Consider the following 25707-nt stretch of genomic DNA (forward strand, 5'->3'; position numbering starts at 1 on the left):
GTACTCACATTTTGACGATTGCCGTCCTTCCCGTGTCAAACGTTTCCTCCCGTACAGCCTCGGCATCTGAAGTAAATGTATTTGTCCAGATGCAGACTCTTTACAGTAACACAGCACTATTCTCAACTAAGCCTTCACTGGACATAATTATCCTAATGATCTAGTTCAAAATCCGATTTCCTGGGCCATCACCTATTACAACTGTGTAACTGATGGTATATGTTTTGCCAAAGGGAGAACCACCTGTGAAACGACATGTCATATACCAGCTGTTATGTAAAGTCAGTCTGGCCTTTTACATTGGCACAACTACCACCAAATTATCAATTAGGATGAATGGGCACAGGCAGAGGTGTGTACTAGCAACACACAATATCCTGTTGCAGAGCATGCTCTACAACGTGACAGTCGTGACCTCTGTGCCCGTTTCACCACACACGTCAAACGAATTCTTCTCCCAGACACCACTTCTCAGAACCCTACAGCTGGGAGCTAGCACTACAATATGTCTTCAGTTCCCACCAGCCACGGACTCCTTAATTTACGTTAATTCCTTTTGTCTCACCATTTCTTCACAGTAACTCTAGTCTCTTTCCTTCACCACTCTTCCTTCCCCTTCAACTCTCTGCCAGGAGGAGCCGCCACAGGCTCCGAAACCTTGTAAAACTGTGTGTTCGTGTTTTTCTTGCCGCCACTTAGTGAGTAGGTTTTTTATCCGTCCATTTACATTATATCTATGACTCAGTATACCATTCATCAAATGCTACAAAAACAAACACTCACATAGGATGACTATTTTCAGATACATGTATCATCACATCAATTAAAATATGAATATGTTGACGTAAAAATGTTGTCACCACTAAATTTTGTTTACGACAATACAACAAATGTAAAGGTTCAAAATTTATGTCAAACATTAAACTTTTCAGTAAAAAATTCAATATTTAAGTTTTTTAGCTAGACTATTTACAAGATCTAAAACTTCAGTTGTTTCTTTTGCCTTTTCTATGGTCATTCTTTTCAATTTTGAGCTCTTCTTTCTTGAATTGCTCTTAAGACTAGCCACTTCCATTAGATTTCTTCTTTTTGGAGGCTTCTACTCTTTTTGATGAATTCTTCACAGCTAATATCATTTATTTTGTAACTGCCATATTTAGTTGTTTCTTGCTGTTAAGTAAATCACCTAACAATTTTATTACATTGTAATCACTTCTCTCTGCAACATTTTTATTTTCTGTTATTTCAGCTGAAAGTTCTTTGTTAACAGCAAATGGCAGCATTTCTGTCAAAGATTCTGCACGAACTTTAAGTCCTCGTTTGCACTTTGCAAAAAATACATCAGAAAGTAATCAAGTTTGTCCTTAGGAGTCAACTGTGAATTATTTTTCAGGATATTAAAAAAGTTAAGTATTCTCTCTTCACTACATCAGTAGTGAAATTCTTCCAGTTCAATTGTCATTCTAGAATTTCTCAGAATGGAGCTCTGCCTAATTTTAAGGATTGCTGGATACAACATTTTGGTGGTAGCACCAATTTGCTACTCCTTTGTTACTTTTTCATGGCTTTTATGAGCCATAGACTTCCTGCTATACGAGGGCCACTTAGTAAGTGCCTTTGCATTCTCTTCATAGTGTGCACCACAGTACAAAATTTATTAATAATAGTGACTTTCTCTTCTATTGAATTTTAGTGGTACATGACATTTCTGCTACCTTGGTCACTTTCAATTAATTTTCTTCAGTCTAAAAATGTGCAATAATTATGCTTCAAAATGAAAACTTATTGGTTTGACAGTTTTATTAAATGGTTACGTGGTCAAACCAACAAGAAAATTTTCTTAAGTTGTCATCTTAATGCATAGGGCACACTCTTCTACTGCAGAAAACCACTTTAAAATAGCCTAGAAAACAGACACTAGCAATGTGCCAATAAAATAAATACAACAGAAGTGTAAAACGCCACATTCTTAAAACTGCTTTTAGTTAAGCAGTACAGCTTAATGTGCTCACCTGCCACCAGAGGCCACTGTTCTCTCCACTTGCAGCAGTTCTCCATCAGCCATAAGCTCTTGCAAATTTAACATGGCCACACCAGTGAAGAGCAGTGTATTATAATCCATCTGTAGTGGTCTGAGTGTGTACCACTTTGCCACAACGAAGTGTTTACCAGTGGATTGAACAATTACAAATGGACTGCACAACCACGAAGGATGAGGAAAGACCAGGACGTCCAGTCACATCCAGTACTGATAACATCGAGCAAGCCCATTACCCGATTTTGAATAACTGACGTGTCACTGTTTATGAAGTGGCAAGCCCAGTGCACCTAAATACAGTTACGCACACAAAATTATCCGTAAGAGACGACTTTCGTAACGCCTGTGTCTTGAAACAACTATGTAAAAAGAGCACAAGTGGGATAACATGAATCTGTCAGAGCAAGTGGACTGTCAAACTAATGAAGGTGAAATTTTTTAAAAATCCTCAGTGAAGTTGAAACAAACATGTTGAACCAAAGAAATGCTGGAGCACAGAAGTTAAACATGTCTGATCTCCAGCCAAAAAGAAATTCAAATTATTCCACAGGGAAAATGATGTTCACAGCTTTTAGGACAATACAAGGGCCAATTCTGGAACACTATCTGTTAAAGGGGTTCAACAGTAAACAGTATGTTACAGTGATATGCTTTGTAACCAGCTGAAGCGCACAATTTTAAACAAACACCAAGATCTACTGTCACTATTATGTGCAACTACTTACTACCAGCCACACTGTTCGAACTCCTCTGAATGTGTATGTTAACATGTTGTAGCATCCTCTCTATTCCTCATGTAACACTAGAAAATTCCAGTTCGGTCCACTTAAACACTGTCTGAAAGGCTACCAATTTATTCTTACAGAGAAGGAAGTGGTTGCGTAAGTCACTTGCAGCTCAAAAGGGGGGAGGGAGAGGAAGAAAAATGTGGAGAAATTATGAGAATATTTGGAAATGTGTAGAATGGACTAAGTGTATTGAAAAGCAGAGTGACTACATGTCATTGTCAACTTTGCACCATTTTAATAAATTAGGAAAATGCTGTGCAGAAGTTTTTCCTTCTTCATTGCACTGAAGAATCAGGATAAATTAGACTGTTGAAAGGCCTGCATTTATGGGCCTGCAACAGCTCATAAGTTCTGCAGTCACATGGAAGCACTGTTATTAGGAAATGGGAGTTGCATGAACCAATATTAAACATCCTGCTCTTGGAGCCCTAAAATCTCTTCAATGACAGTTAAATGTAGTAGGCAAAATGGGCATATGGTGTGAGTGACCAATGACAACAGCAAAGCACTCTGAAATCATTCCGAAGAAATCTGCTAACTTAGTCAAGTAAAAATTACTTGCCCACGGTTTCATTACTCTGTGTACAAACACACAGAACACGTGGGGGGTGGAGGAGTGTGTGTGTGTGTGTGTGTGTGTGTGTGTGTGTGTGTGTGTGTGTGTGTGTGTGTGTGTATATATATATATATATAAAAAAATAAAAAAATAAAAAAGCCAAACTCTTTGCCTTTACAAATGTCTGCTTGTATGTGTGGATGGATATGTGTGTGTGTGCGCGAGTGTAAACCTGTCCTTTTTTCCCCCTAAGGTAAGTCTTTCCGCTCCCGGGATTGGAATGACTCCTTACCCTCTCCCTTAAAACCCATATCCTTTTGTCTTTCCTTCTCCTTCCCTCTTTCCTGACGAGGCAACCGTTGGTTGCGAAAGCTTGAATTTTGTGTGTATGTTTGTGTGTCTGTCGACCTGCCAGCACTTTCATTTGATAAGTCACATCATCTTTGTTTTTATATATATAAAAATCTCTCTTACCTAGGTGTGGACACACATGTCCATGGCAGTCATTTATATTCATGTACACTGAATTATAAATTGTCCATATACATTCATTCAATGTGCACATATGAGAAAAACATGTATTTTTACAATATTTGGCTCTACTTGTAACGAAGGAGGGTTGCTCACTGCTATCGTGTTTTGGTTTTACACTCTTTTAGTAACTTAGTTAAGCAATGAACTTTTATTTTTTTTCATTTTCACTACTCAAGATTCCAACTACAGATTCTGTGGCCTTCAGCCTCGTAGGACATAATTCAGAAATAGTTTAAATAAAATTCCCCTAGTAAAATCTAATATTTCAGTACATTCTAATATCTATTCTGAAAGTAATGAGCTAATCAGTTTTATTGGAAATGCATACTATTAGCAATTATGGAAAATGACTTATATTGTGCAATACATAAGTAAAATTCAAGTGAGCTAATAGATCAAATTCAGCTATAAGACCGCATCCAAAAGAAAGCCTAGATTTTACCGATTCCAGCAAAGTGTTTAAATTAACCTAAAGTCTGTTAGTTAAATAGATATTAAGACTTAAAATCTGTATCCTGTATGACTTTCAGTGCCAATTGTGACCAAACTACCAAATAATTCCGAGATCTGTTTCGACACTTTTGCTACCTTTATTTTTCTACGTGAAATAACTCCAGTCTCAACTTTGTAAGCGCATTAATTAAGAATTAAGTAAATTTGAATATGTAAAAATTATTGTTCAAAAGGGCTGCTGTGGTTATAAGTCGGGAATTCCCATGGCGGATGCACAAGTTAGTTCCACGTATTTAAATTGATACAGCTCACTCATGTTATTTAAATAATAAAACCCAATAGTTAACTTCAAAACTAGTTAGAAAGGTTCATTTTAACCCTGGGAAATTATAAACTATAATATATTAATGGAAATAGTCAAATATTCAAGCACTCTTCTATTTAAGGTCTGAGTTGGTGCAGTTTTGAGTTAGTTCTCTGTCAGATTCTCTTGGAGCAAAAGTGCGCAAGCCAGTTGCTTTTTCCGGTCGTACCAAAAAAGTGTAATTGTGAACATTGTTAAATACTGGAATTTTTTTGACCTACCTAATGTGACAATTAAGTGTAAGAGGCCTGGTCACTTGAATATTGTGTGTGCGAGTAATAAGAAATAAATCGTACTGTGGTTGACATAAATGTTCAACAATGAATACGATCTTGACTTCTGAGTTTGGAAAACTTAACCGAGGATCCTGGCTTCTTAATTGCAGTGTGATGTAGACGAGACGGATGCAGCTACCAGGAAGACAATATTGAATAAACAAAGCAAGGTAGGTTGAAAACACTGCGCACTATCTACTGGGTGAGGAAATTTTCAATACCGGTACATCCGGTTGTAATATGAACTTTAAGTGGCACGTTACATACTGTCAGCCTCCTTAATCAAAAAACATGTGATTTTCACAAATGTGTTCCCCACCAGTGTCTAAGTAAAACTGTCCTCAACAATGAATTGGTCTCAATCTTTATGTAGTACGTAGGTGGCACACACAATACACAATTTGTCAAGTTTGAGACAATAATACAATTTACACACATTCCTAACTTGAAATAATATTGACAAAGTAACTAAGAACAAAGAATTACAGTTTGAAGCAATAAGTGTCGTTAAGAATGATGAACTACATTAATTGTGATAGTGCTGCAAAATCTGACAGATCAGAAGTAGTGGTCAAGTAAATACTGTTTCTGTTTCACTTTGAACATACCTGTCTCCAACAGGATGGAATGTAGTTATATAGGACAATGCCAATATGGTATACAAGTTCTATTCAAGCTTTTATACTTACTGAACTTATACGTAGGTTACGAGTCTGCAAAATTTGTGGTTATCTACTTCATGACTGAAGCACCACTTTCTAAATGCAAAACAAAAAGTACCTGAATGAAACAATATGTTGCACCAAGTTAAAGGAACATGGAGGGCATCACAGATAATGGAAGAAACTGAACTGGGAGACTGTTCAAGATATATATGAATTTTCTTGGGAAAGTCTTACATTTCAAGAACTGGGTTTAACTGACGACTCTAGAAGGATACTACAAACCCGTACGTATCTCTCACACGGGAACTGTGAGGGTAAGATCAGAATAATTACAGCATGCACACAGGCATTCGAACACTCATTTTTCCCACACTACATACACGAACAGAACAGGAAGCAACCCCAGTAACTGGTACAATGGAACGTACCCTCTGCCATGCACCTCATTGTGAGTTGCAACGTATATATGTAGATATGGATGCAGATACCACAAAGATTCAAACCAACCTTAATGTTGAGAACAGACTTACTCAGGTACTGGTAGGGAAACTCATTTGCGAACAGCACACGCTTTCCGCAAGGATGTTAACAGTAGGCCCAAGTATTTGAAAAATAAAATATTTCCCTCATAAATTTTCATTTAAGAAAAAAAAAGGACAATTTATAGCTGGTTCCATCGCATTAACATAACCACTGCTCGTGTTCGAATTCAACATGCAACAGCCATTCACAGACGGCAGGTGGCTGCAGAAGCAGTGGAAGAGACACAAAGCTTGTCTAGGTATGTAGAAAACAGTGCAGTCATTATTATAATGCATTACTGGAGTGATTTATCTGAAGCCAGAAAGGGCACACTCCTCAGCTTTCCGACAGAGGGTGGCAGCAAGTCCAAAACGGCAAAGTTTGTCTTCCGTTCACGTGCCACCACTCCGTGCTCGGCAAATCCAGTGTCGAGGTAATTGTGACCCGTCACGCAGCACAGCTGACAGGTGAATGACGGCTGTCGAGACGTGTGCGGGCAAGTCGACACTGAAGTGTCGAGCAGCTGACAACTGGGGCTACCGACAGTATCTCCTCGACGACTTTCCAGCAAATGATGTTGCATACGCATCCCCACAGCAGGTGCCTCATTCACACACCTGTGCCGATTGCTGTTCATCGGTGATGAAGGCTCCAATCTGCACACCAATACACCGGTGCTGAGTAGTGACAGGTGGCCTTTTCAGACGAATCACATTTCACACCCCATCAGAGAGAGGGCCGTTAGTGTATACAGCCCTACAACGACCATTTGAAGGGTACAGACCGGAGAGAGCGTTACGGTCTGGGGAATGTTTTTGTGGCACTCCCTCTTCATTGCGGAGTGCACCACAAACAGAAGTGTGCGTCTATCCTCGGGAACAGTGTCCACACCCACATACAGTTTAGCACAGTGGCACACTCCGGCAGGACAGTGCAGTGTCTCACACACAGCTCGCAGTGTACGTGCGTCGTTTGGAGAGCACTGGGATCATCTTCCCTTACTCCCCTGGCCACCAAACTCGTCAGATTAAAACCCAACAGAGAATGTGTCTTACCACTTCTATCTAGCTGTTTGCGGTGTGGATCCCGGAAAGAGAAACCTAGCACAGCTGGCCACAGCACTGGAGTCTGCAAGACTAGACGTCTCCGTCAGTACCTTCCAGAGCCACGTCAACACTTCCTGCGAGCCGTGCAGTGGTCTGCACTGGAAAGCTTGTTATTCAGTCTTTTGACAAGTGGTTGCAATGTGACTAGACAGTGTACATCTGATAAACACTACTGCTTCCAGACTGACACCCAATAAATGTTTGAGGGAACAGGTAACACTGCTCAACAGATGCGTTCTCTACTATCTGGATGGAAAATCTAGGTGCACGTTTCACTGAATAATTGCCTATGTGAAAAACCCTAAATGGGCTCAACAGAGTTTAAAAAGTCGAAAGACGATCTTCAGAAATACAGATCTTCTGCATCATCTATCCTTTGTGACTTTAGTTCAATGAACTATAGAGCACTTATCCCAATTTAGACCATGTTGTAAAGGGACGCCCTCCTCTAACATTACCTTTATCCAACAGAATTTATCAGTACCAAAAATACTTTCTATCTTTTACACAGGTTAATATTACCTCAGCTGCTTAACTAAAATAATTTCATACAGTTTTGTATACGGCATGATCCGTATCACTTAACGCAGGGGGAGGGGGGGGGGGGGGGTTACCTTCAGTCTCTGATGTTATTGAATTTAGCGTATGTTAAAATTCAGGAGTAAGAAACACTTTCCTTCAAAAAAAAAATCCTGCCTTGAGATACAGGCCTCCAATGATGACACTGCGAACACCATTTTGAAGATGTGAATTTTGGAAAAATTTTTAAAATGCTGTATCTCTAGAACAGTTCTAGATATTTTGTTAGAGTCTTCTTTGAAAGATAATTGCTGTATGATTACAATGGTATCCTCTGTTTGGACATATCTGTAAGTTCTGTTACTGTCGCCTTTTGATTTTTTAAAATAATTTACAGAAAATTATTTTTTCCAAAAATTCCAATCCAGAAAAGTTAAATTTTTCTGTTAATTAGTACCGTGTAGTACTATATTCTCTTAAGTTGAACAGGTTTTATTTAAAAGTCATTTACTTAACTTTCAAGGGTTATTTACGTCTTCAATGAAGTTGTTTCTTACTAATTTCTTCATTACAATGTTTATTTCTGTTGTCTTTGTTGCAGTTATTTCTTTTCACTTTGTTGTAGTTTATCAGTTTCTTTGTCATGGTTGTTCATTGCAGGTTTCTGTATTATTGTTGTTCAGTGATAATTTCTTTACTGAAGAGGCTTTTAAGGAATCCGAGACCATCCAGTAAGTTCTGTGTTTTCATGAGGAATTTGCCACACGACACAGTTGCAGTGTGTTTTTAAAAAGGACCGTTTGAAATGACTTCTGACTGGGGCCACAGGAGAGAAGTGTGCTATTTGCATTTCCATAAATGGGTGATATATAAGACAAACAAACAAACAAACAAAAACAGACTTTGTTCAGGCTGGAAATAAGTGTTCTCATTTTTAGACCGTTTCAAAGTGAAGACGTTTCCAGTGATGACTGTGTGTGTACTAAATGTTTTGACAGAGTAACACCAATGATGCAGATTTTGCACCAATAGAGGTGGAATTAGATACCCTGAATCAGTGAACTACAGAGGTAGATTTAAGTCCTGTTAAGGAACTGTGGTCAGTGAAGTTGAGTCATATGCTCTATGCATCAAGAAAGCACAGAGAAATTATTGAAGCTATTGATGAATACATCACAGCAAAACTGACCACACTCTTCAAAGTAGAAATTCCGTTTTCAGAAGCCAAATATCAATTCAGCTGTTGAATATTGTGCATCCTACAGTGAAAAGGTGCAAGACTTAACTATTACTCCAGAGACATTTTGAACCACATTCCAAAAGTATCAAAGTACATGGTAGACAAATGAAGAAATGTGTGGTCTGTAAAGAGGAGTCTCTGGAAGACCAGATCCCCATTATGGTCAAACTGTAGAAGCTGCTCTAGTTCAAATAGTGCAGACATTTTATCTGGAAGATAAATGGGACTGTTCCCACCTGAGTGCCAACAAGAAAGACACTATAACTGCAACAGTTTAAGGTCTAAAAGTTGTGAAACTGAAGAGGTACATGACCTGCAGTATTACAGAAACTTTTGCAATTCATAAGAGCAACTATACAACTTCACACACGGGAGGACAATTTTATGCATTACGACCTAAGTGGGTAGTTCCACACCCACCTGGACGTGTCTATTGATGTGCCTACTGCGCAAATTTTGAACTTTGTGTGGCAACTTTGAAGAACTTACTTGAGCACGTGACATAGGACACCTCGGTCTGGCGTGTGAAGTCATTCGTAGTCTGTGACAAAGTGAGACACTTGTTTGTTTCATGTAGTGACTGCCCTGGAAAGGGAGGAGTGTCTTTACAGACACTTGGCCTGGAAGACATAGCAGATAACTCTGCAGAAATTACATATGCGACATGGGAGGAAAAACTAATTAAGAAAATGTTGCCTTAGACAGTTTCATTAATGAACTTGGTAAATGGTCAGTGAAAGTAGTAACACACCTGCATCTGAAGAAATTGCAACTACAACAAATTGCAGAAGTGAAAAGTTGCATACAGGCTGAAGAACTATGCTTAAATCTTCACTGTGGTTTTGCTTGGAACTGGTCTGTAATCCTCCCACAAGTAGTACTAGGGTATCATTGGAGTAATGACCAGGTTTCAATTTTTACAGGAGTGATATTTTCAATACAAGGCCATAAGTGTTGCAGTTTTAAGTGATGACAGAGGACAAAATTATAGATTGGCATTTTTAAAAAGAAAAAAATTCCAGAAAGTATAAAAAGTAAAAAAATTCCAGAAAGTATAAAAAGTTCAGAACACTACAGTAAAAGAACTGACAGATACAACCAAATGGAGGATTTATTTGTAATCCTGAAGGAATTATCTTTCAAATAAAAAAATAAAAAAACAAAACAAGAACTGTTTCAGAGATACAGCATTTTTAAAAAATTTCAAGTTTGCATCTTCAAAATGGTATGCGCAGTGTCATCTTTGGAGGGCTGTATCTCTCAGCAGAATTTTTTTGGAGAAAACAGAAAAATAAATGTTCCTTACTTAGTCCTTCATTTTAACATATGCTACATTCCATAACATCCGAGACTATGAAGGTACGATTTTTTCCTAGCCTGACTGAATTGATATCGAGTATGCCATACAATGTGTTATAGTTCAGGTTAAAATATATAAAAAGAAATTTATCGCAATTGATATGTACTATCTGTATAAGTAGAGTCAAAATTACTCTTCTTTCAGAAACATTTGAAATTACGAAATATCTGGCACGTTTAAAATTCATATTATTAATTGCGCACTCTGACGATATTAATTACATTTATTTCTGGATTCATTTATTATAAAATAATGATATAATTTGGTGAAGATCCTTCTTGTGTAAAGAAAGTTTGTAAACTCTCGAATATTGTTAGTACCGCAGAATAAGTTAGTGGTGAGCACGCCTCTGATGTGGTCGGACAAGTTTTTAATTTTGGCAATACCAATGTAATTTTTGTTTTAAAAGTGGAGACTTTAAAGACATTGTGATATAGAAAAATGTGACAGAATAAAAATGTTACAGAAACAAATTATGGAGCAGGCTTGTTTCAGAATTATGTCATTTGGAACCTACAAAGTCAAAAATTTCAGCCTTAAGAATCAACCTCTAGACACGACGAACTGGAACCAATTACGAGGAAAAAAGGTAAGTAAAAATGTTTATTTGTTAATCTTATGCTTCTCTAAGCTTATTAAAAGATTTAATTATGAAGCGAGTGACTACCAATAAATGTCCTGCAATGTGTACCATTATTTTAAATGATCAATTAGTTTGCAAGCGCTATTTTGCACTTATCTTCTATGCTGAAGTTGGATTTTTTTTCTTTTTTGACACAAGTAAATAGATATATTGCTCTCAGAAAGGAATTCTATAAACCAATGGAGGAAAGTACATAAAATAAGCTAACATCCTTTTATTCAAGTTAACACCATTAGAGAAAGATCCAGGCACTGACTACATCTTAGTTTTTTGTCTATCAGGATCAATGAGTTCGAAAGAAATAGGAGCCCTCATGCTTAGTGAAATTAGCAGCAGCAGCCCTGTACTGGGTGCTCAGCTCACCTGTGGATTGTCAGGTACAGCCTCATGAGCTCAGTGAACTCCGGGTTGTCGTAGCCGAGCATCTGGCAGAAGTTGGCGCTCCAGTCCTTTTTGGGGTCAATAGCCCCGATGCCCTTCGACTCCTTGTAAGTGTTGCGGTAAATCATGGCAGCCACGACTGGCAGTTTCGCGATGAGATCCATCGCGTCTTCGTATACGTACTGCGAGGTACACACAAAAACGAGCATTACAAAAACTGCAAATACAAGAATTTAGAAAATGAGTAACAGATTGGAAGCAACTACACATTACATGACGTTCTTTGCTGCAACAACATTTTGTGCATTAAATATTCTTCCTATATGAAGTACTTTTGAAATTAGTTATTAGGTTTGTCGTTCATCGACTTTGGAATTCAGCTGTTATCTGTTCTACGATTATAAAATAGGTTCCTTTCTGTGCATCGTATTTCTCTTTACATGTAAAAGGAAAAGATTCCTAAAACGTATATGCTGAGGCTTAGGTACCTGTCTAGTGAAGCACTCTCTCAGAAATTGAATTAATGGAGAAGTGAGACTGCTCTATTGCTCGGAATGCTACTATAGTAGAAAAATAAAAAGCCTTACTTTACTTTTACACTGGTGAGATTAATAAGGATTATGCCCGTAAATTGAACAAAACGTCAGGAAACGTAAATTCATCCGTTTCTTTCTGTTTCTCATACATCTTCTAGTGAACACACTTATCTGTTCTATTGCTGCCAGAAACTGGTACTGTCACAGAGTTCCGCAATGTAAACACTGAAAATTACTAACTGACAACTTTCATTCTTTCCTAATTTCCTTTCTGAAACGTGGTTTCACAAACTTATTTTTCTCAGAAAGAAAATGCTCTTTGAACAATTCAGAGCTTATCAATCACAAGTTGATTTCATTAAACTAAAACTGACAACACACTACAATGGTTTAAGAAAAATACAAATTAGAAACACGCTTTTCCATTTAGCACGAAACATTTATACATCAAGTTTGCTCTTTTAGAGAAATAAAATACTTTCATCAAATAATACAATACAAAATAATCAAGTACCTTAGGAACTGAAACAACTTGCATTTTATTTTGAAAATTTAGAAAATTAAAAAACTTTGTCACTTTCCTTATGCATTATGAATAAGAACATGCACACAACTAATTTCAAGAAGTTAACCTCTAATCTTCAGATGCTCACCATTATTTGTATCTGTGCCTATAAGGAGCTTAAGCTGACATATTACACTGTGGGAGAGAAGCAATAAACAGTCTCTACGAGTTTAAGAAATCACAAATGTGTGGCAAGCCATTTTATGTCTTAACTCGCATATGCAACTCATTTGCACATTTTCTTCAAAATTTATTAGAGAACTGTGTATCAAGCAAGTGTACAGTGCAGAAAGCTATCTTATCTATGTACCGTTTCACAAAGACTCGAGGCCCACCATCTTACATCTTAATCTTTTACCTGCATAATTTCGCTGGAAGACACATTTGTTCTCTTAACACATTTGCGTTTTCAGTGGGCTTTTAGCAGAAAAGCACCTCACGAGTTCCACGAATTTGAAGAGTAATGATTACCCACTTTAAATGAATTATGTACTGTAAACAAACAGTAAAACAAAATTAACCAGTTGTTTTTATAACACTAATACCTAATACTGTATTCCTGTGACAGATTTCTCTGCAAGTCTCTAATTATTGTACTAAGAGACTCATTTGATGAAGCTCTTTACACATCTTCTGCAAGTCTCTCTAATGTCTTACTACTGTGTGATATTAGCTCAAGCTGTCCGATCAACTTTTACAATTTCTCAAATCTACGAACACATCTAGATCATCTAACATTCCAGTCTCCTAGAGTTCTGAATGAATTACTCTCACTTCCAGACTATGTTATCCTAGTGGAGGACTTCATTGAACTGTGCAGCAATGGTTTGCAGTCTTTTTTGTTCACGGTACACCACACAATATACCGAGTTTCCACAACACACTGACATGTTAGCTATATTTAAACCATTGGAACTGCATTACTGAGAAGATAATTTACCATTACATGTTGGAAATAATCTGCTTAAAAACAGTACAACTATGTAACAGAATAAGTAACTCAATAATGTGACACTGACAAAAGGGTGAAGCAGACTGCATGCAACTCACCTCCCAGTACTTGGCCTTGGGGACACCCTCGCTGTATGCCTTGAGGAACTTGCTCTCCGTGTTGAGGGCGGTGATGGCACTGCTGAACTGTGACATGGGGTGCAGGTTGGTGGGGAAGTTGTTCAGCATCGTCACCACGTGTGAAGGCAGGCCAGCCCGGTTAGCCCACTCCTTCGACAGGTACTTCACCTGTAATTAAGGTAACAGTCTGTATTTTCTATCCGGAGCCAACTGAAAACAAAACCGTTCCATTGTGAACGTACATTAGAAGGAACCGACCTCGAAATTATCAACCGAGGAATTTGAGCAATAATTAGACAAAAAATTCTAACAGCCAACTGCATATGAAAAACAGTATAATATATACGCTACTGGCCATTAAAACTGATACACCACAAAGATGACGTGCTACAGACTTGAAATTTAACCGACATGAAGATGCTACGATATGCAAATCATTAGCTTTTCAGAGCATTCACACAAGGTTGGCACCAGTGGCGGCACCTACAACGTGCTGACGTGAGGAAAGTTTCCAACCGATTTCTCATACACAAACAGCAGTTGACCAACGCTGCCTGGTGAAACGTTATTGTAATGCCCTGTGTAACGAGGAGAAATGCGTACCATCACGTTTCCGACTTTGATGAAGGTCCGATTGCAGCCTATTGCGATTGCGGTTTATCGTATTGCGACACTGCTGCTGACATCAGTCGAGATCCAATTACTGTTACCAGTATATAGAATCAGTGGGTTCAGGAGGGTAATACGGAACGCCGTGCTGGATCCCGACGGCCTCTTATCACTAGCAGTCGAGATGACAGGCACCTTATCCGCACGGCTACAACGGATCGTGCAGCCACGTCTCTATCCCCAAGTCAACAGATGGGGACGTTTGCAAGACAACAACCATCTCCACGAACAGTTTGACAATGTTTGCAGCAGTGTGGACTATCAGCTTGGAGACCATGGCTGCGGTTACCCTTGATGCTGCATCATAGACAGGAGCGCCTGCGATGGTGTACTCCACGACTAACTTGGGTGCACGAACGGCAAAACTTAATTTTTTTCGGATGAATCCAGGTTCTGTTTACAACATACAGCATCGTGACAGTCGCATCCGTGTTTGGCGACATCGCGGTGAACGCACATTGGAAGTGTGTATTCGTCATCGCCATGCTGGCGTATCACCCGGCATGATGGTATGGAGTGCCATCGGTTACACGTCTCTGTCACCTCTTGTTTGCATTGACGGCACTTTGAACAGTGGACATTACATTTCAGATGTGTTACGACCCTTGGCTCTACCCTTCATCCGATCCCTGCAAAACCCTATATTTCAGCAGGATAATGGACGACCGCATGTTGCAGGTCCTGTATGGGCCTTTCTGGATACAGAAAATGTTCGACTGCTGCCCCGGCCAGCACATTCTCCAGATCCCTCACCAACTGAAAATGTCAGGTCAATGGTGGCCGAGCAACTGGCTTGTCACAATACGCCTGTCACTACTCTTTATGAACTGTGATATCGTGTTAAGGCTGCATGGGCAGCTGTACCTGTACACGCCACCCAACTTGTGTTTGACTCAATGCTCAGGCATATCAAGGCCGTTATTACAGCCAGAGGTGGTTGTTCTGTCTACTGATTTCTCTATCTATGCACCCAAATTGCATGAAAATGTAATCACATGTCAGTTCTTGTATAATATATCTGCCCAATGAATACCCGTTTATCATCTGCATTTCTTCTTGGAATAGCAATTTTAATGGCAAGTAGTGTAATAGTAATTGGTCCATTATTATTCAGACTTGAGAAACAAAAGAACAGCAAGGACTTTAACAAACTCTGCATATGTTAGCAGTGTAGGGAATTGTGTGCGCTGCATAATAAAAAATAATAGACACCTCTACACTTCCTGCCCGTGACCTTAAAATTTTTATCCTGATAGCCATTCTCTCTCAGACTGTGGGATTTATCCCTACTTCATCGGAAGCTCATTTCCTGTAAGTTCATTGTTTGTACCTCAGCAATTTATTTTGTAAACAGTCATTTCATCCTAAAACGATTCGAAATCAAACATTTTATGCAGCACTGCATGAAAATGAAAAAAGAAAAGCATTCTACTCCACAAATGCTTAATTGTGTGTGGCCTGGACTTTAGAACTGCCCAGTATCGACTAAAGTGCATTTAAAATGCAAGGGAAATGCCACTTTCACCGATTTTGTCAGTTCTGAATGAACACTTCTAGGTTTTACAAGTAATGTCTTTTTATTCATACCACCATTTCTGAAAGTGGTTAACCTACAATTAGCAACAACAGTACTGGTACATGCATTACAATGTCACGTGTCAGACCCGATTTTCATTTGCAACTTTCGGCCCAGTCATTTCTGGATCACAATTCCTCCCCTCAAACTGATACATTTACTCTTCATCATCCCAGCAAGCATTTAACATCACAGGATCACCCTATAAAAGCACGATTTCAGCATCGGGAAGCAATTAGAAGGCCAAAGTGACACGTGCACCGAAAGCAAGTTGCACAACTCGTAGCTACAAGATCGAGGTCATTGTAGGATGCAAGCGGGCCACATTTGAAACTGCCACTGCCTACAAGGGTTAAGCACCTGTCTTTGCTTTGCCTGGATATCCAAAGCCCGTCCCTATGTTTTATTAAGCGTGTACCCCTGACCTTTGTTTAAAAGAAGTCTGTGGTTTATTCTTATCTCAGCTGCTGCCTCTATAATGGAATCCCAAAATGACAATCCACAAGTCAAGACTAATCTTTTCAAATTTTATTTTACATCCAGCTTCCAGGTAATGCTCAGCTACAAGCAACTTCACAACCTCACTTTTTATAAAAAATCGCTTGTACTGAGTACAATGACCAGCTACAGTGGGAATAGGTTGAACTTCATACGTGCTGCTGCATTTGCAGCACACACACCATACACAAGGGGCACTAGGAGAGACATGTCTTTAACAGGGCATAACATCTCTTACCTTAAGGGCAGGCTGGAATACTTGTCTCTGTCGACGTCTCTGCAGCTCATTACTCAAACACCTTATGGGAATGCAGCTCGGTGATTATTTCAATAACTGCCTATGTTTCAGAAGGATCACACCCTGCCATTCAAGGCGAAACTGCCAGGGCAGGGAAGGTGTGCTACTATAGAAACAAGAGAGATTGTCGATGCCATTTGGCTGCATTCCCGAAACTTATTTGAATGATGCTTACAGAAGAAGGGACTCTTGTCTGTCATTACTGCTCACTGCCCCACAGTATGGCAGAAATATAGCCACCTCTCTCTCATCGATTCACAAGGTGTCCTTTTGTCTGTGGTATCTGGAAGTGTTCGGTATGTCCCCCTAACTATAACCACTCTCTCAACACACTTATACTGCCATTCAAATTCTAGGTGGTCATCGTCAGAATGAATCTTTACTCTGTGTTCTAAAGTGTTCAGAATCACTTACTTGGGTACAGTTTGGTAAAAACAGTGTGTGCTCAAATGCGTGTAGGTTTCCTGTACATAGTCTTTAGATCAACTGATACATCCGAGAACAGTCTGCTGCAGGCATTTTAACTGAGGCTTTATCAGCAAAGTGTTGCAAATGTACCTTAGGGAGAAATACCACCACATTACGGAATTCATATCCTGTTCCTCACAATGCTCCACGAAGGACTTTGCGATTGACGGAGACTGTCATTATCCCAGTGCTGTGTGACCTGTCATGTCGCGGTATATAAAAATGAGCACTACATGCAGCCGAATCATTGTGTCACTTCGGCATTTCTTCATTTTCTTTTGTGTCTTAAATGTCTAAGTTAACAATGTGGTGCTCACCATGTGTTGTGTTGGTTCTGAATGAAGTACTGTATTGTTACACAAGAAAATGCTTTTGCCAACATTTAATTTTACATCACTTGGGTTTTGGTTTACGAGTACATTTTATAGTGAAACTGTTCAAAAGACATCTTCTGTCACGTTATAAAACAAAAATACCTACCGTTAATGGACTACTGCGGGAAACACACTCCAATCAATCAAAAATATTCTATATATGTCTAAATTTTGCACTCTGGAATAGGACAAATACTTCCGCAGCTTTAAATTTTAGAATTTAAAATAAACATCACAAGTACTACACAGTCTTACGTATTTTACTTTCCTTTTAGTTCAATATTAATATCCCTTTAACCTAGTTGATAATGGAATCTGACTATTCTGTAGGACTCTCACCCAGCATTCGCCTGAGATTATTTAGGAACAACATAGATCACCTGTCTCGCGTATCTAAACAAATTACTGGGGCAATGATTAAATAATGTAGGAAGTAAAGATAATAACTCACCAAATATTTAAGTGGTCAATATGCACTTAAACATGAAAAATTATTTTGCTAGCTTTCTGACAAATCCTCCTCCTTCAGAGTATACCCTGTCTTGAATGCTGCTTCTCAAATTGAGCCATCTGGATTATCACCCACAACACCACCTTTGTTTGGGCTCAACCATTTCTTGCTTTTCCTTATGTTAGCATAAAGATACCATTTCTCGTCACTAGCAATGATGCAGGACAGGAATCTGTGTTTTCATGAGTCAGTTGATTAACAAGTAGTGATGCATGTATAGCCACCCACTGATTTTTGTGATTTTGGCTTAGAGTAAGAACCTTCCCCAAATCATGCGAATATCGCACCATGGTAGAATGATCACAGTTGATCACTTTTGCCAGTCCTCGAGTACACTGATGTGGATAATCGTTTATCAATACATTCAAATGCTCTTCATCAAACCCTGAAGGTCTTCCTGAATGTAGAGACACAGTAACGTCATGTCATCCTTAAAATGAGAAAACCATTTTCTTGCCGTGCCTGTCAATGGCATTATCGCAACAGACTGCAAATGTTTCCGATTGCTTACAATGCTGTGACCCCTCTACTGAACTCAAAACAGAATTATGTCAGAAGTATTCCAATTTCTCCACTTAGCACCCCATTTTCTAGACTCCACAGCTTCACTCGTTATATCCAAATGACAAAATGCCAATATGTCAACTAGAGTAGCAGTAGTGGTTTATAAATAAAAAATTACAATCGGTAAGTAAACTCATTGCATCTGGGAAACCAACATGCAAAATGGAAACTATAAAATTATACATCAACGTAATACATAATGCTCCTGTTTACTAGATGGCAGGATCCCCCAAGGGATTGATGTAAGTTACGGTTGCTGTCGTGTGGAGATTGCGTTTTGAAGTAATTATCACTTTGGAAGTGCGGTGTTAGTGATCCTTCACATTCACCGAGATTATTCTTCCAGTGCAGAAAGAGTGCGAAGCATTCGAAAATGTATTCCTGTGCACATGTGTGGAATTCTGCTTGGGAATTTTTAGTAAGTGTGGACTTGTTTGGTAAAGAGCCCCCAGAGGACAGTATGTAGCCATTAGCTAGCTGGAGCTAGGATTGGACTGGATAAAAGTGATGGACTCGAGTAGGGTTAATTCATTCGAATTAATTTTTATTTCTATGCCATTTTGAGGACGGTGTATTTGTGTGACTCTCTCCATACTACCTATAAACTATATTGTCACTTTAATGTAGACATTATTGATAAAGAGTTGTTAGTGTGGTGTAATGAACTGTTAATAGTGAAGGTACCCGAGTCCACTAGTCAGATCTGTATCTTTTCCAAAAGTAGTTACTTAGCTAAGGACTTTTAATTATCTAGTTTGGAACTGTGAGGAACATAACGCTGTCTTCTGGGTCAGAGTGATACTGGTGACATTTAGATTCATTTTGATTATACAGGTTGTTACAAAAAGGTACAGCCAAACTTTCAGGAAACATTCCTCACACACAAAGAAAGAAAATATGTTATGTGGACATGTGTCCGGAAACGCTTAATTTCCATGTTAGAGCTCATTTTATTACTTCTCTTCAAATCACATTAATCATGGAATGGAAACACACAGCAACAGAACGTACCAGCGTGACTTCACTTTGTTACAGGAAATGTTCAAAATGTCCTCCGTTAGCAAGGATACATGCATCCACCCTCTGTCTCATGGAATCCCTGATGCAGCCCTGGAGAATGATGTATATTATCACAGCCGTCCACAATACGAGCACGAAGAGTCTCTACATTTGGTACCGGGGTTGTGTAGACAAGAGCTTTCAAATGCCCCCATAAATGAAAGTCAAGAGGGTTGAGGTCAGGAGAGCGTGGAGGCCACAGAATTGGTCCGCCCCCACCAATCCGTCAGTCACCGAATCTGTTGTTGAGAAGCGTACGAATTACTTGTAAAGGCACATGTTCTAGAGGCACAGGCAGAGTATCCCGTATGAAATCATGATAACGTGCTCCATTGCACGTAGGTGGAAGAACGTGGGGCCCAATCGAGACATCAACAATGCCTGCCCAAACGTTCACAGATTATCTATGTTGATGACATGACTGCACAATTGCATGTGGATTCTCATCAGCCCACACATGTCGATTGTGTAAATTTACAATTTGATCACGTTGGAATGAAGCCTCATCCGTAAAGAGAACATTTGCACTGAAATGAGGATTGACACATTGTCGGATGAACTATTCGCAGAAGGATACCCGTGGAGGGTAATCAGCTGCTGATAGTGCCTGCACACGCTGTACACAGTACGGAAACAACTGGTTCTCCCGTAGCACTCTCCATACAGTGACGTGGTCAACGTTACCTTTTACAGCAGCAACTTCTGACGCTGACATTATGGTTATCGTCAAATGCATGAAGAATTGCCTCGTCCATTGCAGGTGTCCTCGTCGTTCTAGGTCGTCCCCAGTCGCAAGTCATAGGCTGGAATGTTCCGTGTTCCTAAGACGCCGATCGATTGCTTCAAACGTCTTCCTGTCGGGACACCTTCGTTCTGGAAATCTGCCTCGATACAAACGCACCGCGCCATGGCTATTGCCCCGTGCTAATCCGTACATCAAATGGCCATCTGCCAACTCCGCATTTGTAAACGTTGCACTGACTGTAAAACCACGTTCGTGATGAACACTAACTTGTTTATGCTACGTACTGATGTGCTTCGTGCTAGTACTGTAGAGCAATGAGTCGCATGTCAACACAAGCACCGAAGTCAACATTACCTTCCTTCAATTGGGCCAACTGGCGGTGAATCGAGGAAGTACAGTACATACTGATGAAACTAAAACGAGCTGGTACGTTCTGTTGCTGTGTGTTTCCATTCCATGAGTAATGGGATTTGAAGAGAAGTAATAAAATGAGCTCTAACATGGAAATTAAGCGTTTCCTGACATGTCCACATAACATCTTTTCTTTATTTGTATATGAGGGATGTTTCCTGAAAATTTGGCCGTACCTTTTTGTAACACCCCGTATACCAGTGCAGAGAATTAATTCTGATGCACCAATAAATGTTTTCATGCCTTCCCCAACCGTCGTCACCCAATTCCTCACCCCCTCCACAACTTCATTCGACAACCCCTCGCCTCAGTCTATATACTGTGCCAGCACGTACAGGTGCATGTGCGCGAGAGATCTCTAGCTGTGAAGGACTTCATCAGAAAGCTAGCACATTCTCCGTACTTTAACACCTTCAATTATTTATAAACCAACTACAATACAACTCAACCTCAGGGCACAGCACCCGTCACTGAAACCCCTGCAGGACTGAGGATTGCAGCCTACCTGAGCCTCGTTGGGTATGTCACCGGTGATGAGCAGCCAGAAAAGGCCCTCAGGGAGCGGTTCGTTGCCACCCGGAGCCTTCGGCAGTAGCTTCTGGCACTCTGGGATCGAGTAGCCGCGGAAGCGGATGCCTTCTTCTGGATCCAGCACTGAAGTTTCACACACCAGACCCTTGATGCCACGCATACCACCATACATCTGAAACCAGAGTGATGAGGGTTGTGAATCATACATGAACAAAAAGTAATCATATTTTACTAAAAAGTCTTTGCATATTTTGTTGTCAAATAATTGAAGTTTCACAGATCAAATCTGAAATTAACATTTAATTAATTTTATTTACATTTTATGTATGTATGTATGTATGTATGTATGTATGTATGTATGTATGTATATGAATGTATGTGTTTTGTTACTGTGTGCGGGTAATTGCTGATACATCATCTGTATTACTGAACAGCTACATCAGTCACATAATCCTATTTGCAGGTTGTGTATGTATAATCTTATATAACATGTTTAACAGCAAGTCAAGTCTTAAAGTTACAAATCGTGTTTACGCCTCCGGTCAGCATAGCTCATGGCGCACAAATTATTCAGACTATATTCATCCGAGCACTTATTGACTGCCAATTGATTTTATACATAATAGCGAACATTTTCTGAACTTTTTATCGCATGCCTGATAAACATGAAATACACATACATATAACGTAACCTGGTGACTGAAGCAATTTCACATACGTTGGTTTGATCCTTTAAAGAATCGGGGTGTGTGGGTTTACTGGTTGGATTATGGTGGATGCACGGTTGAAGCAATTATGCAGGGATGAAGAGACTTTCACTAGATGTATTATCATGGAGTGCTGTGTCAAAGCAGACCTCCCAACATATAAAGAAAATAGTTACGATAGTAAATAATTATGGTAGTAAGGAAGTTTTACTGCTATTTTAACAACTTCTGACATTGCTTCCGTTGAATGGAAACACGCTACTACAAATGGAACACTGGATAGTGCGTCTAGCGAGCACTAACGCAGCTGGCGGGAGCTTTGAGCACTAAGTGAAGACACGTAACACAGCAGTAATTCACGCAGAGTGAAAAGGAGCCGACCTCTGATGAGGTAATTGCATAACGCACGCACGCTTCTACGAGTACCAGCGACGATTATCGCCATTATGCGATTATCTACCGACGAGATGGCACACTTCGCGCTTGTGAGGCCCGATCGTCAACACCGGGAAAACAGCACGTAACTATTCGTTAAATCTAAGACTTAACCGTGACCTATGAATACCAATCGGAATACACAATTTTAAAAACTGACACGCGTATTACAGAACGTAGTACTTCCGCAGAGAGCTGTTAACATATTTTATTGCGACTGTAAGATCTACGTTGACGTTTTCAAGCACAGTGCAATGTTAACCCTAGCAATACAAAAAGAGTGCGTGTTTGTGCTTTTGTAATCTAATTCTCTAGATTTTGAGATAGTATTGTCTTAATGAATCTTTCTACTAGATTCCATATATATATGTTAAATTTTTTCAGTTATACGTAACCCAAAATTTTAAGTCTCAGTAGTACGAGTGAATGTTACTTTGCTCTATGAAGGTCGTGTTTAGTAATCCCAGGTTTAGAACCTGAGCAAAAGTCCACAACAATGAACGAAATTTCCATTTTTTTGTGGTGGCGATGAAGTCAGTAATATAAAATACCGAAAAAGCATTGTAACTGCAAAATGTGTGCTAAAAGGTATTTTCAGGTTATGGACCCCGATTGCACATCAGTAGTTCTTTAGAAGGTATACTGTTAATAGACAAAATCGTTAATTATTTCAGGGTGGACACAAAATATCCCCTTCCCCTTGGTATTGCGCGTTGTGGAAAATACCGTTGTATTGCTAGGGTTAAGGCTCTCTTTACAACGTGAGTCTCGTCATGTTTGCACAAAGCTCCAAACAGTCCGAACTCAAATACGTACTGCAGTGTAGGATATCCGCCCTTCTACATGTAAGAACGAGCCAAGTGGCAAAGACAGCAGCAATCAGGACGCAACTACATCCAAATAGCAAATATATGCCGAGAAGAATCGCAGCTGTCTGATTACAAAACAGCAGCAAAATTACAGGGATGTTTACAGAAGCAGCAGAAATGGCGGAAAGTATTTTTGTCATAAAACAGTCCTCCACCGCAATGTCTGCATTCATTTCGGTGCACACTGTCGATGTAGTTTTGATCTCTGACGACGGAACATTCAGTTCCTCGACTGCCTGGAAGTGGTCGGCATCTGTCGCCTTTCTTCCCTCTCGGCGTCTGCGCGGTCTTCGTGTAACTGTTGCCACCATTGCACTACAATTGGGCGATATTGTGCTTTGTCCATTTACCGCCAGAATTTCACAATCTGTGAGCAATGTCCCGCGTAGTTTCCAGTTGTCGCTCCATTTCAATCTCATCTTTACCGTAATGTTGCAAAACTGGCTTTGCAGCAATCTAAACGTTTGCTCTCTTCTGACAATGCGCCACTGTTGGACAATGATATTAGCAAGGAAAAACGCGCGTAACTCTCCGGAGAATCTACGTAGCTCATTTTCTAAAGTCTTGCCATTTTCGAGAATTAGTTACCATAGTACTTCATCATCGGAAAGTTTACTGGCAAATGTACCTAATTAGTAATATGGGTTTCGGGAGAGGGATTATGATACCGACCCCCTCCCAAATACGGTACTTTCGTTATTGGCGTGAACTTTTATCCACATGTAAAAAGAGCTGATATACAGTATTCAGTAAATCGAGTGGAAATACTGCCCAGGCCGTGCGCGATAAGTATTACGCAACCCACAACGATACTTCAACTATTATCAGAAAAACTATAAAACATGTACACAGCCGACTTTCCTCTGCACTGCGCGTCTCACGGCAGACGCAATAGAGGAAAATGTTGAACGCAGAATGAGGAGATAACGAAGTATGCTTACATGTGCGGAAATTGCCACGTCGCCTTGTGTGGAAACTGGTTACTTGCGAAAGTGTACCTGAAAAGCAAGTTCTGGGAGAGCTGCACTTAAGTTCGTACCTAGCAATGCCGTCATCTTATTCCAAGATCATTTGCATTTACAGTAAGTGGTAATCTAGCTCGTGTGCACATCGCTGAGGAATGGAAAGAGGCGTACTATTCAATTTCTTCAATACAACAGCAAACAGCGAATCGAAGACCGATCTGCTGCGAGGGTTCTGGAAGCATACAAGGCAGTTCCACAGTACTAACAGAAAATTTCTGGTCTGTCTAAAGTATACGTGATTCCAGACGTCCAATCCAGCAACGAAAATGTAATATACGTACAGCGGACTTAAACGAGAATCTGTTAGAAAACCAGGAAAGGAAAAATTAAGCACAATTGGACAGTTAGAAAAGCGTTTGATGAAGTCATCCGTGGAAGAAAGTATTTTGAAATTAATTTTGGATTTGATGTGCTTATAAACATCTAATGCAGTTTAACGTTAAGAGGGCTTAATAAAAATAAGTACTGAATATATTACGCTCTTTCCTACTCCAGCCTGGAGGAGGGGGGGGGAGAGAGAGAGAGAGAGAGAGAGAGAGAGAGAGAGAGAAAAGAAAACCAAATTATTTCAGAGAGATTCCTACAGCCCGTAAGTAGAATGAGATTTTCATTCTGCAGCGGAGTGTGCGCTGATATGAAACTTCCTGGCAGATTAGAACTGTGTGCCGGCAACTAGTAGAGCACTTGCCTGCGAAAGGCAAAGGTCCCGAGTTCGAGTCTGTCCGGCACACATTATTAATCTGCCAAAGTTTCAGCCCATAAGTAACTTATAGGAGTATGAAACGTTACGTTCGATGGCACAACTGCTTTTAACGGTAAGTGACCTAACAGTAAATTTAGATTAAGTAAGAGAGAGTTTACAAATTCACCACTGATGCATTACAGATATAGCAAAACGCGTCTGGTGAGAGTTCCTTTTTTCCAAACCTTTAAGACACGAAATGCCAAATAAAGATTGTTATTTTGAACTGTTCTGCGATGTACCGCACGGGGAATCAACTGTTTGCTAAGTAATAGAAATGTTCTCATTACAAGCGAAAAGGTAACTAAATTTTAATTTTGTGCGACCAGTCGACAAATAGACCTCAATTTCGACTTCGGTTTGACGCATACGACTGACTAGCATGGTAAGCTATATGTCTCTTCATCGCTGCCAACTATTGCAATTTACTTCCACTGGATGCTACCTACTCTCCACATTTCCCTCCACTACCATTAAGAGAATAAAGCAAGGTGCAAATGAGCCTTTAGATCCCGGCTCACTTATTAGAATAGAACGTAAAATAGTTATCAGGTTTTTTTATTAGTTTGATAAGGTAAAATTCCGATGAATCAAGGAAAGAAACTAATC

At 39.7% G+C, this 25707-nt stretch overlaps 1 protein-coding gene across 2 annotated transcripts in view; it reads right to left on the minus strand.

The window, feature by feature from the left end:
- Positions 1–25707, minus strand: part of LOC126108521 (probable citrate synthase 2, mitochondrial) — a 234300-nt gene that overhangs the window by 28167 nt on the left and 180426 nt on the right. For both annotated transcript variants that reach the window (XM_049913792.1, XM_049913791.1), the window contains exons 3-5: positions 21295–21492; positions 13596–13784; positions 11427–11626 (exon numbers count right to left, since the gene is read on the minus strand). In XM_049913792.1, coding sequence (XP_049769749.1) covers positions 11427–11626; positions 13596–13784; positions 21295–21492 — 587 coding nt within the window. The remainder of the gene's footprint in view (positions 1–11426; positions 11627–13595; positions 13785–21294; positions 21493–25707) is intronic.

Source organism: Schistocerca cancellata, chromosome 11 (assembly GCF_023864275.1).
Source record: "Schistocerca cancellata isolate TAMUIC-IGC-003103 chromosome 11, iqSchCanc2.1, whole genome shotgun sequence".
Taxonomy (NCBI): domain Eukaryota; kingdom Metazoa; phylum Arthropoda; class Insecta; order Orthoptera; family Acrididae; genus Schistocerca; species Schistocerca cancellata.